The 21,343-nt window shown below is 34.6% G+C and overlaps 1 protein-coding gene across 14 annotated transcripts in view; it reads left to right on the top strand.

Annotated features, from left to right (window-relative positions):
- The window catches only part of NBEAL1 (neurobeachin like 1), a 187,033-nt gene that overhangs the window by 94,081 nt on the left and 71,609 nt on the right, over positions 1-21,343 (top strand). For all 14 annotated transcript variants that reach the window (XR_010322244.1, XM_064286790.1, XM_023542231.2 and 11 more), the window contains 15 exons: positions 52-632; positions 1,370-1,502; positions 2,111-2,230; positions 3,403-3,706; positions 5,487-5,572; positions 8,162-8,251; positions 10,472-10,640; positions 11,755-11,888; positions 12,343-12,502; positions 12,608-12,710; positions 13,323-13,479; positions 15,498-15,656; positions 17,064-17,223; positions 18,176-18,264; positions 20,460-21,035. Coding sequence is in view for 13 of the 14 variants with exons in the window: in XM_064286790.1 (XP_064142860.1) it covers positions 52-632; positions 1,370-1,502; positions 2,111-2,230; positions 3,403-3,706; positions 5,487-5,572; positions 8,162-8,251; positions 10,472-10,640; positions 11,755-11,888; positions 12,343-12,502; positions 12,608-12,710; positions 13,323-13,479; positions 15,498-15,656; positions 17,064-17,223; positions 18,176-18,264; positions 20,460-21,035 (3,021 nt within the window). In the remaining variant the exon portion in view is untranslated. The remainder of the gene's footprint in view (positions 1-51; positions 633-1,369; positions 1,503-2,110; positions 2,231-3,402; positions 3,707-5,486; positions 5,573-8,161; positions 8,252-10,471; positions 10,641-11,754; positions 11,889-12,342; positions 12,503-12,607; positions 12,711-13,322; positions 13,480-15,497; positions 15,657-17,063; positions 17,224-18,175; positions 18,265-20,459; positions 21,036-21,343) is intronic.

The raw sequence follows: 21,343 nt of genomic DNA, 5'->3' as shown, positions 1-21,343 counted from the left end.
TCTCCACATCAAAGTTGTAACTTTCTTTTTGTCTTTTATGTTGCTTTCTAGGCTGTAGAGGGTGACCACACTTCAGTTGGGATTTTGGGCATTAGTAATGTCCAGCCTCTTTTGCTTCTTATCCAGTGGCTTCCAGAGCTAGAATCCCATGACCTACAAATCTTCATCTCTGATTGGCTAAAAAGAATTTGTTGTATTAATAGGCAGAGTCGAACTACTTGTGTCAATGCAAACATGGGAATTCGGATCATTGAAGCCCTTGATTCCCATTCTTCCCTCCATCGAGCTTGTGCTGAAAACCTGATTGCACTCCATGGTTCCCTGGGGAGTCAGTCAGTGAGCTCAGAAGAAGTCCGTCGGCTACTAAGATTGTTGAGAGTGGATGAATCTGAGTATATTCACCCATATACCATTCCTGTGACTCGAGCAATCCTGACAATGGCCCGGAAACAAAGTCTTGAGAGTGCACTGCAGTATTTTAATTTGTCACACAGTATGGCAGGAATTTCTGTGCCCTCCATACAGAAATGGCCAGGGTCTGCCTTTTCCTTCAATGCTTGGTTTTGCTTAGATCAGGATCAGTTGACTGCTGGCATTGCTAACAAAGGAGGAAAAAGAAAACAGTTGTACAGGTACTTGTACAAGTTGTAGAATATACATGAATACTGTTGTAACAATATGTGCTGTGCTTCTTGAACAGAAATAAGCTTTTTTATACATATAGTTTTTAAATGTGCAATTATGTATCTAAAGCCTTTTCATCATTTGGCTGCACACGGTTTAACTATAAATGCTTTATTGTTTTCATTATAATAACTGCATATCTCAGATTACAGTTCAGTTGCTAGTTCAGTTCCAAAGCTAGCTTGGAAACAATGTTCTTTCTTAAAAGCAGTGTGAAAAAGGAGAAAAAAGGAATGATACTTGAAAATGAATAGTTATCTCTCTGTTCGTTAAATGTGCTATATATTTATATAGAGGATCAGAAAATCAATGTGTATGTACCTTCAAACTTGAATAATCATTTTTAACATGTCTTGTGATATTTAATACCTTTGCTCATGCTTTCAATAAGAATGCGCATCTAAACTTACCTTGGAGAATTTTGAAGATTTGAAAGTTTGTAGTTTTACTGTGATTTGCTAATAGAATTCCACTCATAAAGCTACGTTTTGTAATTTATTAAACTCTCACACCCAAAAAGGATTTAAAAATCCTCTTTGAAACAAGGTTGGACTACTCTGTGGCAGAAGAATTTAAACCACAGGATTGTTGATAAAGACATGCTGGCTTTATGGTTTTGTGTGCTTCAGTGACAATGATACTGAACAACTGACTTCAAAGTCCTGATAATACATACTTTTGTTAGTTTTTTTACAGGAAGTGGCATAGGTTTTGAAGCTTTCATTACCCATTCTGGTATGTTGGTTGTGGCCGTGTGCACCAAAAGAGAATATGCAACAGTTATGCTTCCTGACCACAGTTTCTGTGATTCCCTTTGGGTAAGGCTTTAGGGTATCACTTTTAACTTCTTGGTTCTTGCCTTCAGCAAACACACAGCTTAGTGCATGTACATCAGGAGTTGTCATCTGCTTTTTGAGATTTGATTAATTTCCACATTAAAGTTCTATTGTACTGAAATTACATATAATGGGGTTAATTTACAATCACTGTCATGGATTCAGCACTTTTCATTTTGCTGCAAAAGGAATGAAAATGAAATGTTAGAATTTCTTTCAAATTCAGTTTTGAATTCCAATTTAAAATGAGAACAAAGATTGTTAAAAACGATGCACTGCTTTTCCTTTTCTTAAAATGTAAAATGTCTCATTAGAAAAATTGATCCTAAAGAATACTCATAGACTGGAAAAATTTACTATGTTACGGTTGTGTGTAAATTTTCGGTAATAGGCTGAAGTGCTTTTATAATACTACAGAAAAAAATCCTTACTCAATTTGAGATCATCATTTTAATCAGCATTTAATCAGCTTAATCTTAATGTTCTACTGTTCACACAAACTATTTGTAGATTAGTACTCTGAAAACATTTGCCAGTTCCAAAGATACAATGTAATTTTAGCTTTTTAAATGTATGTTTTACTTCACCAGCACAACATAACGGTTGTTCATATGCCTGGAAAAAGGCCCTTTGGTCAAAGCCTTGTCTATATCTACGACAATGGACAGCAGAAGGTCTCTGCCCCTCTCAGATTTCCAGCCCTGAATGAAGTAAGCACATCTAACCTATTTCACAGGCCCAATTAATTAAGAACTCTTAAAATTTTTCAGTTTAATGTAAAGGGTTTGTTCTGTTTATTCTAAATACGTGCTTGTAAATTTTAAAGTGGTCTCTATGTAGTGAAACACAGTAAGTTAATATTTAATTATGTTAGCCTGTTATCGTTAGAATGAAGGCAGACAACATGTAATAAAAACAATTCAAGGAAGAGTAACAAATGCAATTAAAGACTTGAGAAAAAGACCTGTAATAGAAAAGTCAGAAGAATTGAATAGAGGAGAGCAAAGGATCACTTACTCAAGCTCTTCAAGTACACAAAATACTTAGAGAGTATTATGACGGACTGTTCTCCACCTCCACTGAATTAGAGACAATAAAGAAGAAACGTAAAACCTTCACACTGTAGTTAGCTGTGTTGTTGTTGTTAGTTGCCATCCAGTCGATTCCAACTCATGACAACTCATTGTGTACAGAGTAGAACTGCTGTATAGGGTTTTCAAGGCTGGAACTTTTCAGAAGCAGACTGCTAGGCCTGTCTTCCTAGGCACCTCTGGGTGAGTTTGAATTGCCAACCTTTCAGCTGGTAGTCGAGCAATAACCATTCGTGCCACCCTGGGACTCTTCAGAGGTAGTTAAACATTAGTGTAAAAGTTCTGTGTGAAGTTTTTAGGTAATTTTGAGATGACGTCTTCCTGAAGGTAAGGGAATAGATTTGATTATTTTTCAAATCCTTCTACTATTCTAATAATTTCTTGTTGGCACTCATCTTGATGATGGATAACCCTTAATTAGCGTTTTTTTATACTGATGTGTATAATTCTTGGTTTATAAATTTTAAGAGGAAAAGGCAGTTTTCTCTATTTTAGAATACAGTAAAGTTTTTTTTTATTTAATATACGCTCATTAAAAAATTAAACATTTACAAAAAGAGTGAGTCATAAAAGTAACACATTCAAATCCCCTTGGCCAAAGTAACTTCGTAATGATTTCTTATATCCACGTATGTATGCATCATAATCTAGTAGAAATAAAACTGCTTCCAGTTTTATTTTCAATGTACTTATTTGTGTTAAGTGCAGCTTCATTTTAAATATGATGGTAGGTATTTAATTAAAATTGTGTGGATGGGTTTCTTTCTTTTTTTTGGTTTCTTAATTTTTAGCCTTTTACTTCCTGTTGCATTGGTTCTGCTGGGCAAAGAACGACGACTCCTCCGCCATCCCAAATCCCAGATCCACCCTTTTCTTCTCCCATTATCCCTCATCGGACTTCATTTGGTGGAATCCTGTCGTCAGCTTCCTGGGGAGGAACAAATGAAAAATCAAAATTGATCACCAAATTGATATCAGCTGGAACCCAAGACAGTGAATGGGGATGTCCCACATCTTTGGAAGGTCAGCTAGGGTCTGTTATCATCTTCTATGAAGCACTACAGCCTTCTCAGGTGAAGGCATTATATTTAGCAGGTGAGCATGGATGGTCATACAGTTTCATTAAAATTAAATATGATTTTTTTCCTGTTGCCTAGAGCAAGATTCGCTTTCTTCATCTGAGGCATATAGTTGGTCTGAATAGCGTATTTGTTTTAATTGAAGCTGAAAATGAGAAAAAAACCCTAACACACACCATACTGCTTTCTGTAGGCATAAATAAAGCAACCTTCTGGGGTTTTCTTCCGTAAAAGGAAATATTTCAGATACCTTCCGTGATGTTTTCAGTACTTTTGACAGATCTTAATAAATTGATGAAACAAATCTTCATAAGAAATCATGTGACTGAATACAAAATCATATGAGTCTTATCCCATCCCAAAACTTGTCATTCATGAGAGAGTAGAATTAGGAACCCTTAGATAAAATTAAGGAGCCCTGGTGGTTGCAGTGGTTAAAGTGATCAGCTGCTAACCGAAATGTTTCTCCTTGGGAGAGAGATGTGGCAGTCTGTTTCCATAGAGATTTACAGCCTTGGAGACCCTTTGGGGTTGTTATGAGTTGAAATTGACTCAAGGCAGTGGGTTTTTTGGTTTAGGTAAGATTACATACTGTGCTTTCTTTTTTTGGGGGCTGATTTTAAAGATATACTAATTGTCATTACTGGATCCTAGCCACTTTGAAAATTACATCAATATTTTAGTAGGATGTTCAGGAGTTAAGTCTTTAAGTAGTCATGTATATTAACTGTGCAGAGTACTTTATTATTTATCAAATGTCTTAAATTACATGGGGGTTTTAAGGTGAATGGGCTGTCCAGACTTTCAAAGTTTACATTAAACCCTCATGATTACTTTGAAACTCATCGAAGTATTTGAAGGAGATCTGCAATCTAAACTCCAAGTTAATATTAAGTCTTTTAGGGCAGTCATTACAGCCATTATGGCTTGGATTTTGTTCTTATAATTTTTCCAACTTATAACTCCATTCTTATAAATAATAATTGTCTTATAATTATTTATAATGGCTGTATAATATTTCATTAGATTCATAGTGAGTGTCTTATTTAGGTAGTTTATAATTTTTAATATTGACATAAATTTCAAATATTGAATAGGATGAGTTGTGCCATTATAGTTTTTTCTTGTTTTGACTTATTTAACTAGGATAAATTCCCAGGATAGGTATTCCGAGTTTATGGATATTTTTATGGCTTTCACTAAATGTCGCCTAATCAGTTTCCAGAAGGTATATACCAGTTTGTAATTCCTGCCAGTAACACAAGAGTGAACCAGTTTCACCACAACCTCAACAAAATGGAATGGTCAATATTGATCCTTCATTATGAAATGTGAAATGGAACCTTGTTTTAATTTGTGTTTCTTGAATTTTAATAAAGTTAAGATTTTTTCCTACTCATTTACTATTCCATTTCTGTGATGTCTGTTCACCCTATTTATTGTCTTGTTACTTTGTCTTGTAAATTTGATTTAGTTTATGTATTATAGCCTAATAGAAAAACTTCATTATATTTGATATTGATATGTTTTTTAATGTTATGTAACTTTCTGTAGTAGAGATTGATCTACCCCCTAACTTTTCTAGATTTTGGATGAATTTCAGGTGATGTAAAAATTAAAGTACATTTTAGCCAGTGTGTTTTAACTGTGTTATTTAAGTAATTAGAAACAGCTTAATTTAAAATCGACTTAAATGAGGAATAGAAATTCAGTTTCATTTTGTTCTGCTTAAACAGAACCTAGGAAGCCATATCTGTTAAATGATGTGTGTGTGTGTGTGTCCAAATAATTTTCAGGTCCAAACTGTTTAAGCCCTTGGAAATGTCAGGAGTCTGACATGGCTGACCTGCCTGGTAACGTCCTTCTTCACTACACACCAAAGGTCAGAGTAAATGCATGGACTATCCATCTAGTTGTAACTTTACTGTCAACTAAACTTCCTTTTCTATTGCTTTAGTTATTACAGTCAGTAATTGAGAGAGAGGGGCTTGAATTGCCATTTAAAAAAATACATGACTTTTCAAAGGAAAAGCAGAAAAAAATTGAGACACACTTTGTTGATTAGGGTTCAGATGCAACCGTAAGTAACTCTGTGTGTCATCCAAATAATTTTAACAAGAATAGTTGTAGCAAGGATTTGTACTGATAACTTGACTACAGTAAATGAAAGTTTATATTCTCATAGTGTTCTGGATGAGAGCTGAAACCGTGTTGTGCTCAACTTTTTTTTTTTTTAATATGATATGAGCAAGCGGAAATGAAACGTTTGCTTCAGAAGAAGAAAAGAGAAACTACCTACACGCGTATGGTGCCCAGTCCTTTTTCTTTCAAGGGCCTGTCTAGCATAAATAATTGAAGTCATCAAGGACTGAGGGAAGTTAAGTAGAGTAGAAGTGAAGCTGAGTGGAAGTTAAGATAAAAAGTAGAATTGGGAGGATGAAAAGGAAGAGTGGCATAAACAATATCAGTTGCTTTCAGTATACTCACTGTTACATAGACCCAGGATATGCTTTTCTTGTATGAGAATATTCACTGTAGAATGTTTTTTTGTAATTTAGCCAAGTGGTACATGGTCATAATTTATTTCTTTGAATACTTATTTGTTGTGATATTTGACATAATAATTTTTTTTTACCAGTTTTATTTTTCTCCACCTTTTTATTTTGATAAATTTCAAACCGAAATAGAAGTTGAAAGAATAGTAAGGTGAAATCTTGTATACTCTTCACCTAAATTCACCAGCTATTAACACCAATTATTAACAGTTTTTCATTTGGTACTCATTTGTAGGAGATTTTTAGTCATCCATTTCTATAAAATTTATTGTTTTCTCTGTGCCAGGTACTGGGCTAAACTCTTAGGATACAAAGATAAATAAAGTCTCGGGCCTTAAGCTTATAGTCTAAAATCAAATAAATTCATAAAATAAGTGTAATGTAATTTTATGAGCATGTGTTTTCCTTTTTAGCTACCATTTTTGGATGCTTACAATATATTAAGCACTATGCTAAGTGTTTTGCATATATATATATTTTAATCTTCACAAAAACCCTGAGGGGTATGTGGTATTATCTGTATCTTTTTTAAGCTTTAGTATCCTGAGGCTCAGTAAAGATAAGTTACTTGCTGAGGCTCTTACTTTAGTGAATGGTAGTGCTGGAGTTAGAACCCAGTCTGTTTTAACTCATATCCTTAACCACTGTACTGTATTTTTGTGTTTAACTTTTGCACAAAATACATGGAAGGCATAAGGAGGGAGTGATTGGCTCTTCCAGTAGGTTAGAAGATCAAAGAGAAGATGGTTTGATTTATGTCTTAAAAGGCCAGGGTGGGAGAGAGGTACAAAGCAGAGTGAACAATACCTACAAAGGCACAGACTGTAAAACTGGGTTCTACAGATATTTGGGTACTGGGTATGAGCAGGAGGAGAGCATGTCAGGATATGAGATTAGAAGGCAAGTACAGGCTGGATTATAGCAAACCTCCTCTGCTAGACTAAATAGTAGGCAGTGAATAGAATTTTAAGCACAAGAGTGATATCATCAGGTTTGCATTTTAGAAAAAAGCCTCAAGCTTCAGTGTGAAAGTGAATTGAAGGGGTGGGAGACAAGAGGCAGTGATCTCATTAGGAGATTATTGTGACAGGACAGGCCATAAACGTACAGTGCTCAGACTAATATAGTCATGGGAGAAAGACATTTCTGTTCCCTGAGACTGATACACAGTTCACTGAGTTAAATGAGGTTTTTTAGTTTTATTAAAGCAATATTTCTCAAATGCTTTAAGAGAGAAGCAACAACTATGTAATATCTGTTGATGTGCTAAAATTTGTGGATTTCTTTATTCTCTTTTGGAATGGTGATTGGATTCAAGGATGCTTCATTACCTAGAAATTCACAGGTTGAATGTGACGTTACATGCTTTATAAGCCTTTATGAATGGAAGTTAAGAAATGACTTTCTGGCATTTCTGAGCTCTTAGTCTGAATATAACCAGAAATGTCTGTGAGTAACATGATCAGATTTTCATATTGTGATATACCTTTCTGTTCTGTGATTTCCATATCTCACATTTTAGACACACATTTTATGTATATTATGAAATTGTCACTAGGGAAGTACTAATAGGAATAAAACACTGAAATAAAACAAAAACAAAAAAACTTTTGCATAATTGGTTTAAAAGAGAAAAAATTTAAAACAACGTGATTGGAAAATGAGAAGTTCTAGCTATAGCTCGTTCTGACAAGCATCAGTGGTGCTTTTGATGAGTGAGTGCTTTAGAATCTCTGTCTTGATTTTTTCTTTTAAAAGACAGAAAACAGTAATATGAAAATTCCTGTTATGGGCATTTCATCATTGACTATACGATATACCTTTTAAAATTATGATGAAATGTTTCATATATGGTTAAAGTTTTATTTTGTCCCAATTGCACTTAACTGTTTGCCATACTTCTCTTTTATTCCTAGGCCTGCAAAAATCCCATCTGTCTTGATTTATCTACTAATTGTTTGCATGGAAGGCTAACAGGAAACAAAGTGGTAAACTGGGACATTAAGGTAAACTGATGATAATTGATGGGCATCATATTATGTAGGTTTACTAATTCTTTTAAAGAGTTTATTTTTTAAGCACCACCAGATTGATCTGGATAATTGCTGATTCTGACTCATGGTGACCCAGTGTGACAGAATAGAGCTGCCCCGTAGGGTTTCCCAGGCTGCAGTCTTTACAGGAGCAGATTGACAGGTCTTTTCCCCTGTGGAGCAGCTGGTGGATTCAAACTGCTGACCTTTCGATTAGCAGCCAAACGCTTAACCATTGCACCACCAGGGCTCCTGATCTGAATAATAGGTCCCAGTTAAAATGTTTGCTGCTGGTAATTGAATGACTATAGTAGTGGTTAACTTGCTTGAAGTTAGTTATCTTCTTCTATGACATGAGGCTGACACTCTAATGAGAAAAAATATGCTGCTTTAGTCCATTATCCCACTTTAAAGGTATATTTAACTCCTGAAGCTATGTCATAGATTCCAACCCTCCTGACCTTTTCCTTTTCTATAGCCTCCTGTCTATTAGCTTTAAACAAATTCACATCTTTCCTTTCTGAAGTTACAAAGATGAGTAACCTTTCCTCTTCTCATCTATCTTATCTTGTCTGCCTTCTTCACTTAACTTATCTTTATGTCTCAGCTAGAACCTTGCTTCCGTCTAGAAGCCTCTACTTATCTTCCTAGACTGAGTTAACTGCTCTTGCCATGCATACCCATAGCACTTTATTATTTCACTTATCATGATGACTGGTAACTGCTTGCTTGACTTTCCAGTACTCCTAAGGACGTTGAAGGAGGGAACATTGCTTTTGTCACAAGTGCCTGGCACATGGATATTTGTTGACTGAGTGATTGAATTAGTAAAGGTTACTTAGACTAATACGAAAGTCAGAGATATCCTATTTTTTTAATATATTATTTCCTTAAAAGGTATCTTTAATAGAAATTATAGCCTAAGTGAAATAAAAAGAAATATAAAAGATAGTTATAAGGGAACTTGTTGGTAAATAGCAAAAAACTTTTATCTTCTAGTCAGTTCACAACTAGTCAAATATGCTTATTGTTTCAGTGGGACTGAAATCATTAGCATAATTCTGCCATTGTAAAATGAATTCATCAATTAATGTTAATCTCATATTATTCATATGGTATAGAGCATTTTTCTCTTTAACTTTGAGATAGGAACACTTACTCCTATCTGTTAATGTAGTAAGATTTATAATATAATTGAAAATTCATGTTAATATTCTCTGTCACTGTAAGATTGGTTTTACAAGGCTAGTTTTATATATTACTTGCATGTAGGTAGCTGATTATTTATGCCATGTACTAAACCAGAAAACCAAAGGAGTCTTTGGTGCTTTGGGTTACAGCTATATGGATTAACTAGCTAGATTTTTGACTTTACGTGGAAGTCAAAAAGGAACAGAATTACCAGAGAGAGACAATTGTACTTTTATACTGCAACAAAATCAAAGACAACATTAAATGGCAACTGGGAAAAAAATATTTGCTGTCCAGAAAGCTAAATTTGAATATGATTTTCTTAGAGTCCTTAAAAATCAGTATGAAAAACAGTTTAAGACTATGAAGAGGTTGTCTACAGAAAAAGAAGTACAAATGATGGGTAAACATTTGAAAAAAATGCTCAACTGTTCATAAATTTGAGTTAAAATAAAAACAAGATAATTAAAAAAGTTGTCAAATGACAGAAATTTAAATACCTGATAAAGGGATGTTTGAGAAGAGTGTGAGAAAATGGATTCCTGTGCTTTGGTGGATATGCTTGTGACATAATGAAATATTTGAAAGGCAATTGGGCAATTTCTTTGTGGTAAAAAAATGCTCTTTGACCCAGAAATTCCAATGCTAGAAATTTATCTTAGACAAGTTGTTTTTTAAAACTATTATGTACAATAGGAAAAAATAGGAAACAATTTAAATATCCTAGTAAAGGACTGGTTAAATAAATTATTCTGTGGTCATACAGTGATATAACATGTAGTTCTATTTTACAGTCAATGAAACTCAGACCCAGAGAGGCTAACTTACCCAAAGTCACACGTATAGTAAGTGACAGAGACAGGTTTTTCCAGATACCATACTTCTGATGTCTTTGCTATATATTATGTTGTACAACTATACATTACCTAAAGGTTTAGCAAATTGTAGCCTCATACATACAGCGTAGATATGAAGACTAAAAAATTGTAATTTTCCTTTCAGGACATCATAAACTGCATAGGTGGATTAAATGTATTCTTTCCTTTATTGGAACAAATCAGCCACTTCATTGAAGGACAGATTCCTGAAGGAATGAATGAAAGCACAGTTTCTGAATTGGTAACGCCTGTAGAAGGAGATTGGGTGGTACTGACCTCCACAAAGACATCAGGTATTAAGATGGTATTAACACAAAATCGTCATTGAGAAACTTGAAACTTAATTGGAAAATTGATTAAAACACCCTTTGGAAGAAGCTTAACTATTCGTAGCTATAGCAGCCCATCCCCAATTTTACTAATATAGTTCAGAAAGTTTCTAATATTTTGGTCAAAAACCTTAAGTTGGTTTTTTTCTTTGCTGTCCTTTACTTTGGAAACCCTGGTGGTATAGTGGTTAAGAGCTACAGCTACTAACTAAAAAGATCAGCAGTTCGAATCAACCAGGCGTTCCTTGGAAACTCTACGGGACAGTTCTACTCTGTCCTATAGGGTAGCTATGAGTCGGAATTGACTCGACAGCAGTGGGTTTGGTTTTTGGGGGTAGCGTTACTTTAATTCTTAGTTGAAATATGGCAACATTATTTAAATTTGTGGTAGAGAAAACATTTACATGTGTATATAAATATATACACCTACTACTCACTTGGAAACCCTGGTGGTGTAGTGGTTAAGAGCTACAGCTGTTAACCAAAAGGTTGCCAGTTCGAATCTACCAGGTGCTCCTTGGAAACCCTATGGGGCAGTTCTACCCTGTCCTATAGGGCTGCTATGAGTCAGAATCGACTCAATGGCAACTGGTCTTTTTTTTTTTTTTTTTACTTCTCACTTATTGGTATCTCGCTATCCAACATTTTGCATTTACAACAATAGTAAAGATTTACTATCTATTTCACACATTAGCGATGTATGTCTGGCTGTAACCCTTCCGTGACTAGTGGGACATATAGCACCCACCTACCTATATTTTCCCCATTCTGGGTCCAGAGAGATATATGTGTCCCACATGATATTTTTGTGACCTGATGTGGCCATCCTCCATTTTCACATAATGTTGATTCTTGCATAACTACTTGGTCTTTGGAACCTAACCATGTTGATAAGTGAGGAGTGGGTGTAATATGCAGTTGCTGCCTTCTCTGATGTGTTTATGTTCTGTAAGTGAGCCTTGGAGGCAAACAGCTGAACCAAATTCCTTCCTTGTTACAATATACATTGTGATACTGAGATGTGAAACAAAAATTATAAGAATGATTATGGTAATTAATGACGTGTTCACAATTTCAGAGTCAAGACTAGAGAGAAATTTAGTTGCAACGTTTATTTTGATTGTGAAGCACTTTATTCAGAGACATCCTATCAACCAAGACAACCTTATTCACTCCCATGGAGTCGCAACTCTTGGTGCCCTACTTCAAAAGGTGAGCCAGTCAGTATTGCGTAGATGTGGCTGATGATTGTAATTAACAGTTGGTTTGGGGGGTCTTTCTTCCTAATAAATGTGTTTTTAAAAATTATAGTAGTATTGCTTAAGTTAAATTAATGGATTTTATTTGTTTCATAGGAAAGTGTTAAAAACTTTTATTGAATCACCTTACGCAAGAATGACTTTGGTGTAGAACTTTGCATATATAGAACTTTGTTCTTAGCTTTGGCATGTGGAATATTTAATCCATCTAAGACTCTGTTTTAGGAATATGCTGTAAGAAAAGTCTTTCTGCTTTATATCAGAAAAAATAATTTTTGTTTGTTTTTCTGACTAAAATCTTAATATTTTTATAGTAAGTAGGTGGTCTGAGGTAATCATTTGAAATTATACCTTAATGATGATTGTTTACACTGAACTTTACAGAATCCTCTCTGTTTGGATTTCAGGTGCCAAGCACCTTGATGGATGTAAATGTACTGATGGCAATTCAAATATTAATTGAGCAGGTGTCATTAGAGAAAAATGTGCAGCTCTTACAACAAATGTATCAATATTTACTCTTTGACTTTCGTATTTGGAATCATGGAGATTTTCCTTTTCGAATTGGTGAGAGCAGACTGTTAGATAAAATTTTATAGTTGTTGTAGAAATTTTTAACTACTTATGTGACTTTATTAGGTATATCATTTAAGAGTGAACTTTCTGTTTTAGGTCATATACAGTATCTTTCCACCATCATCAAAGACAGCAGGAGAGTTTTTCGAAAGAAATATGGCGTTCAGTTTCTCCTAGATACGCTTAGGATTTATTATGGGTATGATGTCCATGCTCCTTCTCAGTTTCATAATGTTTCCTCTCAGCTACTTGATTGGAAGTTGCCGATTGTCTCTTTTCCAGCAATTCCAACATCCCTTTACTTCAGAGGTCGCTATGGGTCGGAATCGACTTGACAGCGATGGGTTTGGGTTTGGGTTTTAACTTCAGAGAGGCAGGATAGTGTGGAGGTTGAGATATTGAAAAATGGACCACGTAGATCGGGTTTGAATCTTGCGTTTTATTAATTGTGTAGCCGTAGGCATGTTACTTGTGTTTCCTCATCTGTGACAAGGAGATAATAAAACTATGACCCATGGTTGTTTTCAGGACTAAGTTAAATGAGTATGTGTAAAGCACTTAGAACTGTGCCTGTCACATAGTGAGTGTTGTATAAATGTAAGCTGTTTTATTATTTTTAATGTTTTTTCTGAGGCTTTGAACTTCAGAAAGTTTTCCTTAAAAAAGAAAAAGAAGTCAAAGATACCATGAATTCTAATAATTACACAGAAAGGTCTGTTCCTTATCTATGAAGTCTTTTCTAGTAAAAAAAAATACACAAAAATGTAAAAATTAAAATTTTTGATTCTTGCTCCTTGGCTTTCACTTTCAGGACTGGGTGTAGATATAATGAGCTGTCTCTAGATGATATTCGAACAATAAGGACATCTTTGTATGGACTAATTAAATATTTTCTGAGCAAAGGTGGAACTCATGAAGAGATACAAAGTATTATGGGTTACATAGCTGCTACCAATGAAGAAGAACAGGTATTATGCTTGAGATAAATCTGTTTTTTCTTTTTAACATTTAAGTTGCTGTAACATCTCCTTATAAGCTTAAATTTGTTTAGTTAATATGTTAAATATTTTAAAAGTAAAATGTGTCAAGTGTCACATAATAATATCATTCAGTTGAAGTAAATTTTATGTACTAACTGAAAGTTTAATAAAATAGATGACAATACAGTTAAATATTTTAATTAGCTAGAAAATACAGTACATGGCTTTGGCAATTATGAAGCTTATTTTTGTAGTTCATATTGTATATATTTACCATCATCAAAGTTATTAGGCAGATTTCTAAAGTAAATTTTAACATAACCTAGTTTCATAAACATTTTGCATAATGACTGAATTGTAAATGTATTTCTATTTTTAAAATACTTTCACATACATTATTTCATCTTCAGCACTATGCTTTAAAACAAGTGGTTCTCAGTGTCTGGTCTCTGACCAGCTTTACCTAGGAATTTGATAGACATGCAAATACCTGTCCCCCAAGTTCCCATCTACTGAATCAAACCCTCTAGGGCATTCTGATGCACAGTAAAAACTGACAACCACTGTTGTAAAATATACAGAGCAGGAAGTATTCTTCCCATTTATACATTTGGAAATATAGATATTTAGGGAGATTATGCGACTTAGAAAGTCACACAGCTAATAAACCTGGGATTGGAACCCAAGAGTATTTACTGTTACTTCTGTGCGCTTTCCACGCACCACATTCAGCATTACAAAGGTGAGCAGCCTTAATTTATGTTGACTAAAATATTTTCCCACTTTACTGTCAGGTAATATTCATTATGTGCTCAATGGTTACATGACTTCATAATTAGTATTATACTGATGAGTTAACTGGCTATTTTCATGTAAGGTTAGACTGTTTAGAAGAATGAGTAGCCATCTTATTTCATGATTGCTGTATGGTCTATCATATGGCTGTGGGTCATTGCCAGTGATATTTTCTTGATCAATTCAGTCAAAAAGTTATTTGTTGAGAACTTAGTATATATACAAAATAATCCTGTAAGTTGCAGGTGATACAATGATAAGTGACTTATCATTCGTATTTTTAGCCTATTGGGGGCTGGGATCAGTAAGAGAGGTTTATGAATAGCTGTGAATCAAAGTGGAGCATAATAATATCTGTAAGAGAGTTACAAGGCACTGTTCTCACCTTCCATGCAGGAAACCTGGGTTAGATTCTGAGCCGGTTCACCTCAAGGGCACCACCACCCACCTGACAGTGGAGGCTTATGTGTTACCGTGATGCTGAACAGGTTTCAGCAGAACTTCAAACTAAAACAGACTAGGAGGAAAGACCTGGCAGTCTACTTTGAAACAGTCTACCAGTGAAAACCTTTTGAATCACAACAGTTCGATCCTGTTGTGCATGGGGTTGCCATGTGCTGGGGGCTTACTTGATGGCAGCTAACCAACAATAATAACGTGAGGTTGTCATAGGAGGGTATTACATATTAAGGAGACCAGGAAATGCTTTATGGAAGAGATGGCTTTTCACATGTGCAAAACAGGTTAGGTAAAGTTTAAACAGGTGAATATGGGTAGGGAGAGGATATACAAAAGGAAAGGAAACAAGCCAAAAGTATGTTGGAAGGAAAAGACAGGGTTGGTTCAGAAGATCAGTCCAGTTAAGCTAGAATGTTAGGCTATATTGAAAACCAGAGCAAACCAGTTGCACTGAGTCAATTCCAATTCATGGCGACCCCACATGTCAGAGTACAGCTGTACTCCATAGGGTTTCCAGTAGCTGTTTTTTTGGAAGTAGATCGACAGCCAGGTCTTTCTTCTGAGGTGCCTCTGGGTATACTTCAGCCACCAACCTTTCAGTTAGCAGTGAGTGTGTTAAGTGTTTGTGCCACCCAAGGACTCCTTAGGGTATATAGGATTTTTAGTTGAAAAACTATTTTATGGCTTATGGCTTTATCTGTACTTCTATATATGAGTGTGGTTATTTGGTTTGTGTTGTTTAATTTTAAAAGCTCTTTGGAATTTTGGATGTACTCTTCAGTCTCCTACGTACCAGCCCAACTAGAGGTCAGCTTTTCTTACTGCTGTTTGAACCAGGAAATGCTGATATACTTTATGCCTTGCTTTTAAATCAGAAGTATTCTGACAGACTAAGAGAAATCATTTTTAAGGTAAAAACATTTCTTAAGGATCTTAATAATTGTGGTATTTATAGGTATATGAATGCACTTGCAACATATCTATTCTATGAATATAAATTATTTTCATATTCACTTCTGATTTTAAGTGGTTCAGTTCATTTTATTAAATTTTTCATATTTCAGTTATTTGTATATTTAAAAAAAAAAAACTAGTTATATTGCGATCTGACAATTCATTGGAGAGGAAAATCCACTTCGTCGTACCATCTTCAAAATGAAATCCTTTCATCTCCTTTTTGACTTAAGCTGGGCCTATTTGGAAATTCAGAATACCTTGGCAGGCGCTAAGCACTTTTCCTATGCTGGCTTATTTAATCCTTGCAACAACTTTATGAAGTTGGTGCTATTATTATCTTCATTTTACAGATGTAGAAACTGAGGCCAGAGAGATTAGTAACTTCTCAAAGAATATATGATCTATTTTATTAAGTTATCCAAAATAGTCACTCGGAGCTTTGACTGAACTCACCTCACCTTTTTGTCAACTAAACTTAGAGAAATCAGTTATATTTCTCCAGCCAAATGCATTGTTTTTTTTTCCCCATGATTTATTCTCCTGTTCAGTATGCATAATTGTCTTGTGTTGGTTGTTTCCCCTTACATCCTTAGAGTTGTATTATAGTGTCTACTGCTGGAGTCACATTTGGGCTGCCTGTGTTTGATATTCCTAAACTTTCAAAAACAAACCTGACATAATCTCTCTTGAGTCTTGATTGTGGTGACCTATGCTGCTTTTTACAGCATCTGCCCACACAAGGGATCCTTTATGGAGATTTTTAGTTCTCCAAAACAGCTTTGCAGGGATTGCTCATGGTATTATTTTGTCAAGATTACCCTTTTCATATAGGGTTTCAGTATTTCATTAAAAAAAAGTGTTGATCTTACCCCAAAAAGTACAAGGCCACTAGTTCAGCCCCCCATTTTAGCATATGGAGTTTCTTCAAGAAATTTTAAGTTATCCTTGGAAATTATTTTGATAACTGTTACATTAATAGATTACCAGATTGATTCACAGGTGTCTAAGAGACACACATTTGTTCCTTTTGCAAGCTACAAGGTTTGTTTCTAAGCTTTAGCCTTAAAGAAATTTAAAACTATTTCTATTTTTTTCCTTTAAGAAGTATATGTAAACTAGAATTTAAACATATTATTTAATTATGCATCTCAGTGATAATTCTTAGATCCATTTTTTAATGATAGTGTGATGTGGAGTACTTCTTCCTATTATTATTGGGTTTTTTGTTGTTTGTTTTTAATATTTGAGGAATACAATGATGCTACAAAAACATTGTAAAGTAATATTTTATTTAATACTGACCTAAGTGATAAACTGTTTTTAGTTCTCTGTATTGAGAAGAATATATTACTTGTGACCAGGTTATGGAACAAATGTTGAAATGCACAAATGTTTATGAACGAAGTAAACAACGTATTCGACTCAGAGAAGTTGGCTACTCAGGATTGGGACTCCTTCTCAGTGAGGCACCTGTTAATACTTCTCTGGTGAAGAACCTCACTAATCAAATCATAAATACAGGTGCGTTTAAGAAATGTTCTCAATAGCAGAGTAATTCTATTCGTTGGTTCTCTTTTTTTTTTTCCTGGAGGTTCCCTTCCTCGCCCCCACCACCACCCCGTTAGATTGGTTAAAAATTACCTGCTATTTGATTCAGCAGTGTTTTCCTTGGAGATTATACCTTATGTGTCTTTGTTATTATTGTCTCCCCATGGCATAGTACAGTGCCTAGTACTTGGTGGGCCTTCAGTAAATGTTTTATCGACTGAATGACTAAGTTAACAATTGAGGCTACGTTTTGAGAAAAGTACATTAAAGGAATTGTGTACAAAAGAGTCTCTCTTTCTTAAAGGAGCTTAAGTACTTAAAGACAAAAATGAAAACTAATTTCAGATATTTTTTGTTTTCCAATTTTTATTTTTAAAAAATTTCGAGTACTTAACTGCAAAGTGTAGAATTTATGCCAGATTTATGCCGGGAGTTCAGAAAGGCATTAGATAAGGTCCTTTGTCTTGAGTGGTTTACAGTTTCTCGAGAAGACATGTACATAAAAAGATAAATAATATTATAAGAGCCTAGCAGTATAGACAGTCTGTTTAGCCAATGGAAGGAAAAGAACAGTTATTTAAGGTTGGCTCAGGAAGGCATCGGACGTTCTAAATTTTATTTAATTTGAACATACTATAAACCCTGGTGGTGTAGTGGTTGAGAGGCTATGGCTGCTAACCAAAAGGTCAGCAGTTTGAATCCACCAGGTGCTCCTTGGAAACTCTATGGGGCAGTTCTACTTTATCCTATAGGGTCGCTATGAGTCAGAATCGATTTGATTGCAACGAGTTAGGTTTATATTTTTACACATTGTAATTTTTAAAAAATGAAGCAATTATTTCAGCATTTATACAACTATTGCCCACAGTTCTTTCTTTGATTATCTGTAGAATTTAATTTTAACTTTTTGTTTTTCCCACCATAGATCCTGTTATTAATTTCAAAGATCTGTTATCTGTGGTATATATATCTCACAGAGCATATATAAATGTCAGAGTGGTCATCTGTAGAAAGGTTCGTAAACTTTTAAGATATACTTTAAAAATAGCGGTGTTGTTATACTATGAATGACTTTTGGGTTCTGTGTGTTGCACCAGATGTAAGTTTAAATTTCTCTTGTTTTACAAATGATATAATTTTATAAGTAAGCAGTTTCTTTTTGAGATTTATTAACTTTATTAGCAAACAGTGTATGAATTTCATCTTCTTATCCCCACATAGTATCCTGGAAATATCCTCTTTCCAAAGTCAGAAATTTATTACTAGAGAATAGTTTATCAAGAACCTACAATGAATATGACCGTTTCTGATTCGTAGAACATGTTTTAGAGTTTTTAAATCTTTTGAACTCTGTTGAAAGAGTTTTCTATAATTTGTTTATGAGTACAGTATTTCAACTATGATTAGCCTTTGGTGCATCTGTTTAACCCTTACTTAAACCGAGAAATAGTTACCCTGGGTGCCCCTTCCTGATCATAACCTTCGCTCTCCTTCACTGGTAACCATTCACATATCCACTATTTAATTTGCTCTCTTGCTCTTCTTTTCAATTTTATTCCCTAATTATGTCATATTAATTTTCTGGATATACATCTTTCTTTCATGGGTGCATAGTTTTTCATTCTGTGGCTGTTCTATAAAATATTATCTAGTTCTCCATTGATGGGCATTTAGGTTGTTTCCTACCTTTTTGTGTTGTATGCTGCTGTAAAGAACATCTTTTGTGTATATATATATATATATGCCGATTTTTGGGAATGTATCTCTAGAACATACTCTACAAAGTGGAATTGCTGTGTCAAAGGTTGTTTGCATTTTACATTTTGATGAATTTTGCCATATTTTCCTTCACAATAACCATCAGTTTACATTTCCACAAATAGTGTGACAGTGACTGTTTCTGTGTATGTTCCACAACCCTGAGAATTTGAAGCAGGTCATGTAGATTGATCCTTTCCCATCCATGTGCAATTGGATAGAAACATATTTCAATGCCGCCAGCTTCTAGTTTTTACCCATTATATGTGTATAAAACAGACATTAAATAAGTCTTATTTTATTGAAACTCGAAAGCTGTAAAGTCATGAAACATTTCTTTCCTAAGCAAAACTTAATCTGGAAGAAAGAAAAATTGGTGTTCTACACTGACAGAGTAATGGTAGTTCACTGATCGATAGCATTAATGAAGACAGAAACGTTGCATGTCATTGTGACTCACTGCTTTCTGTATCATATTCCTGCGTTAATATCGTTAATATTGAAGTCCCTGCCAACATTATTCACCTCCAGCTGTGAAAATTGCCAGATTTAGAACTTTTGTTAAAACAGATGCTCCAAACACTAGGAGCCAAATATGAAGTTTTTTTTTTTTTTTTTTAATCTACCCAGATATTTATTGGCTTTACGATAAAAATGTCTTAAAGCTCTTATATGAATTTTTGATAGTTTTTGAGAAATTGTTTTCATTCAAAAATTTTGAAATCAGTTGGATAGTAGAGATCACAAACGTTACCATGCCAAAGACTACTCTTAATTTCAACTTCTTATTCAGGCTAAACAGCAGCATCCATCTTACTGAAATTTATTTTTCAGAATTTACTTTTTGCTTTGTTTGTACAATATAGTATAGACTTAATGATTTTTTTTTGCAAAAGCAACTGCTAATTTTGGGGGAAAAGAATGAGATGGGGAAACACTATCCTTGGTGTATCCAGGTGTCTGCGTGTCCTAGTCACCGCCCTATTCCTAGTGCCAAAAGCTGTGCCAGCCATAGAGTAAGTACTCAATAATATTTTGTGAACAAATGTAATAAGCTCGTGAAAGTATTCAGTTAAGAAAATATAACTTTATTCCTTTTTATATATACCATCATTCTATTTATAGTTTCTCTTTGACCAAATTAAATTATTAACATGAGTGTCTTGGCATTTAGAGGGCCGTTTTAATTACCTTTCCTTTGTTTATCTTTCAGCAAATATTTGAGTCCCTCTTTACTCTGTATGAGGTACAATGAATAATATATGGATTAGTTAGAAACACAATGTTTTCCAAATAGCTTATAATCCAGTCAATACCATAATCTTTTTAAAGTAAATCTTCCCATAGTTTCTTATTAAGTTACTTTCTCATTAAAATAACTGAAAAGACTATTTTTATTGTGAAGTACGGTGCACTTTTTGAAGAATTTTGTATCCTTAATTTCTTTGCAGATTTTACCGATTCTGCGGTCCCAGCCAGACGCAGCGTACCACATATCGCACCAAGTGGGTTGGCAAGACACCTTGGTTAGGCTTCTTCTAAAAGCCAATTTCGAAAATGGAAATACTCTTAACAAGCACAGTAGGGCTGTTTTAATGAAAGACAATGACACAAATATTTCAGCTGAAGACATTAAGAGGAACTTTGATGAAAAGACAGATGAGGAAAAAATCAACACTTTTGCCTCGACTAATGTGTCTTCAGATCAGTGGAGTTTGGGGGATCGACACTCCCTAGACTCAAACACGCCATTATTTCAAGAAGATAGCTCTGTAGGAGAAATGTCTTTCAAATCAGAGAATCAAGAAGACTTCTGGCATAATAACCCTTCACATTTGAGTTTAGATCTCAGTAGAATTGACTCATGTGAGCTGAGTGATAGTGGAAGTCAGATGCCAGACAGCCTGCCTAGTACGCCATCCCCAATAGAGTCGACTAAATCATTTTCTGTGCAGTCTGATAAAGAAAGTGGCAACACAAATGATATGGGCTTTAGTGATGACTTCTCCTTATTTGAAAGCCAGGAGGTAATATCCCTTATCTGTCCATTTGCTTTTTTTTCTTTTCAGTATAGCCATTATATACCTCTCATCCTTAGGAATGTGTGGGCAATTATTAACAATTTATTATTATATTCAACTGCTAAGTTTCATGATCTAAGACTTAAAAGCCTAGAAGTCATTAGACTATGAGTACCTTGAGAGCAAAGCTAGTGTCCATTTATCTTTGTATCTCTAGGGCCTAGTGAAGTGCCAAGTTCATCAAGCACTTTTAAAATATGTTAATGATCATAATCTGTATATGTAATAGTTCTTACGTGCTTTTAGCACTTCCT

The sequence above is a fragment of the Loxodonta africana genome, chromosome 6, assembly GCF_030014295.1.
Source record: "Loxodonta africana isolate mLoxAfr1 chromosome 6, mLoxAfr1.hap2, whole genome shotgun sequence".
NCBI lineage: Eukaryota > Metazoa > Chordata > Mammalia > Proboscidea > Elephantidae > Loxodonta > Loxodonta africana.
Note: the sequence above shows the minus strand (reverse complement) of the source record. Positions and strands in the feature narration are given on the sequence as shown.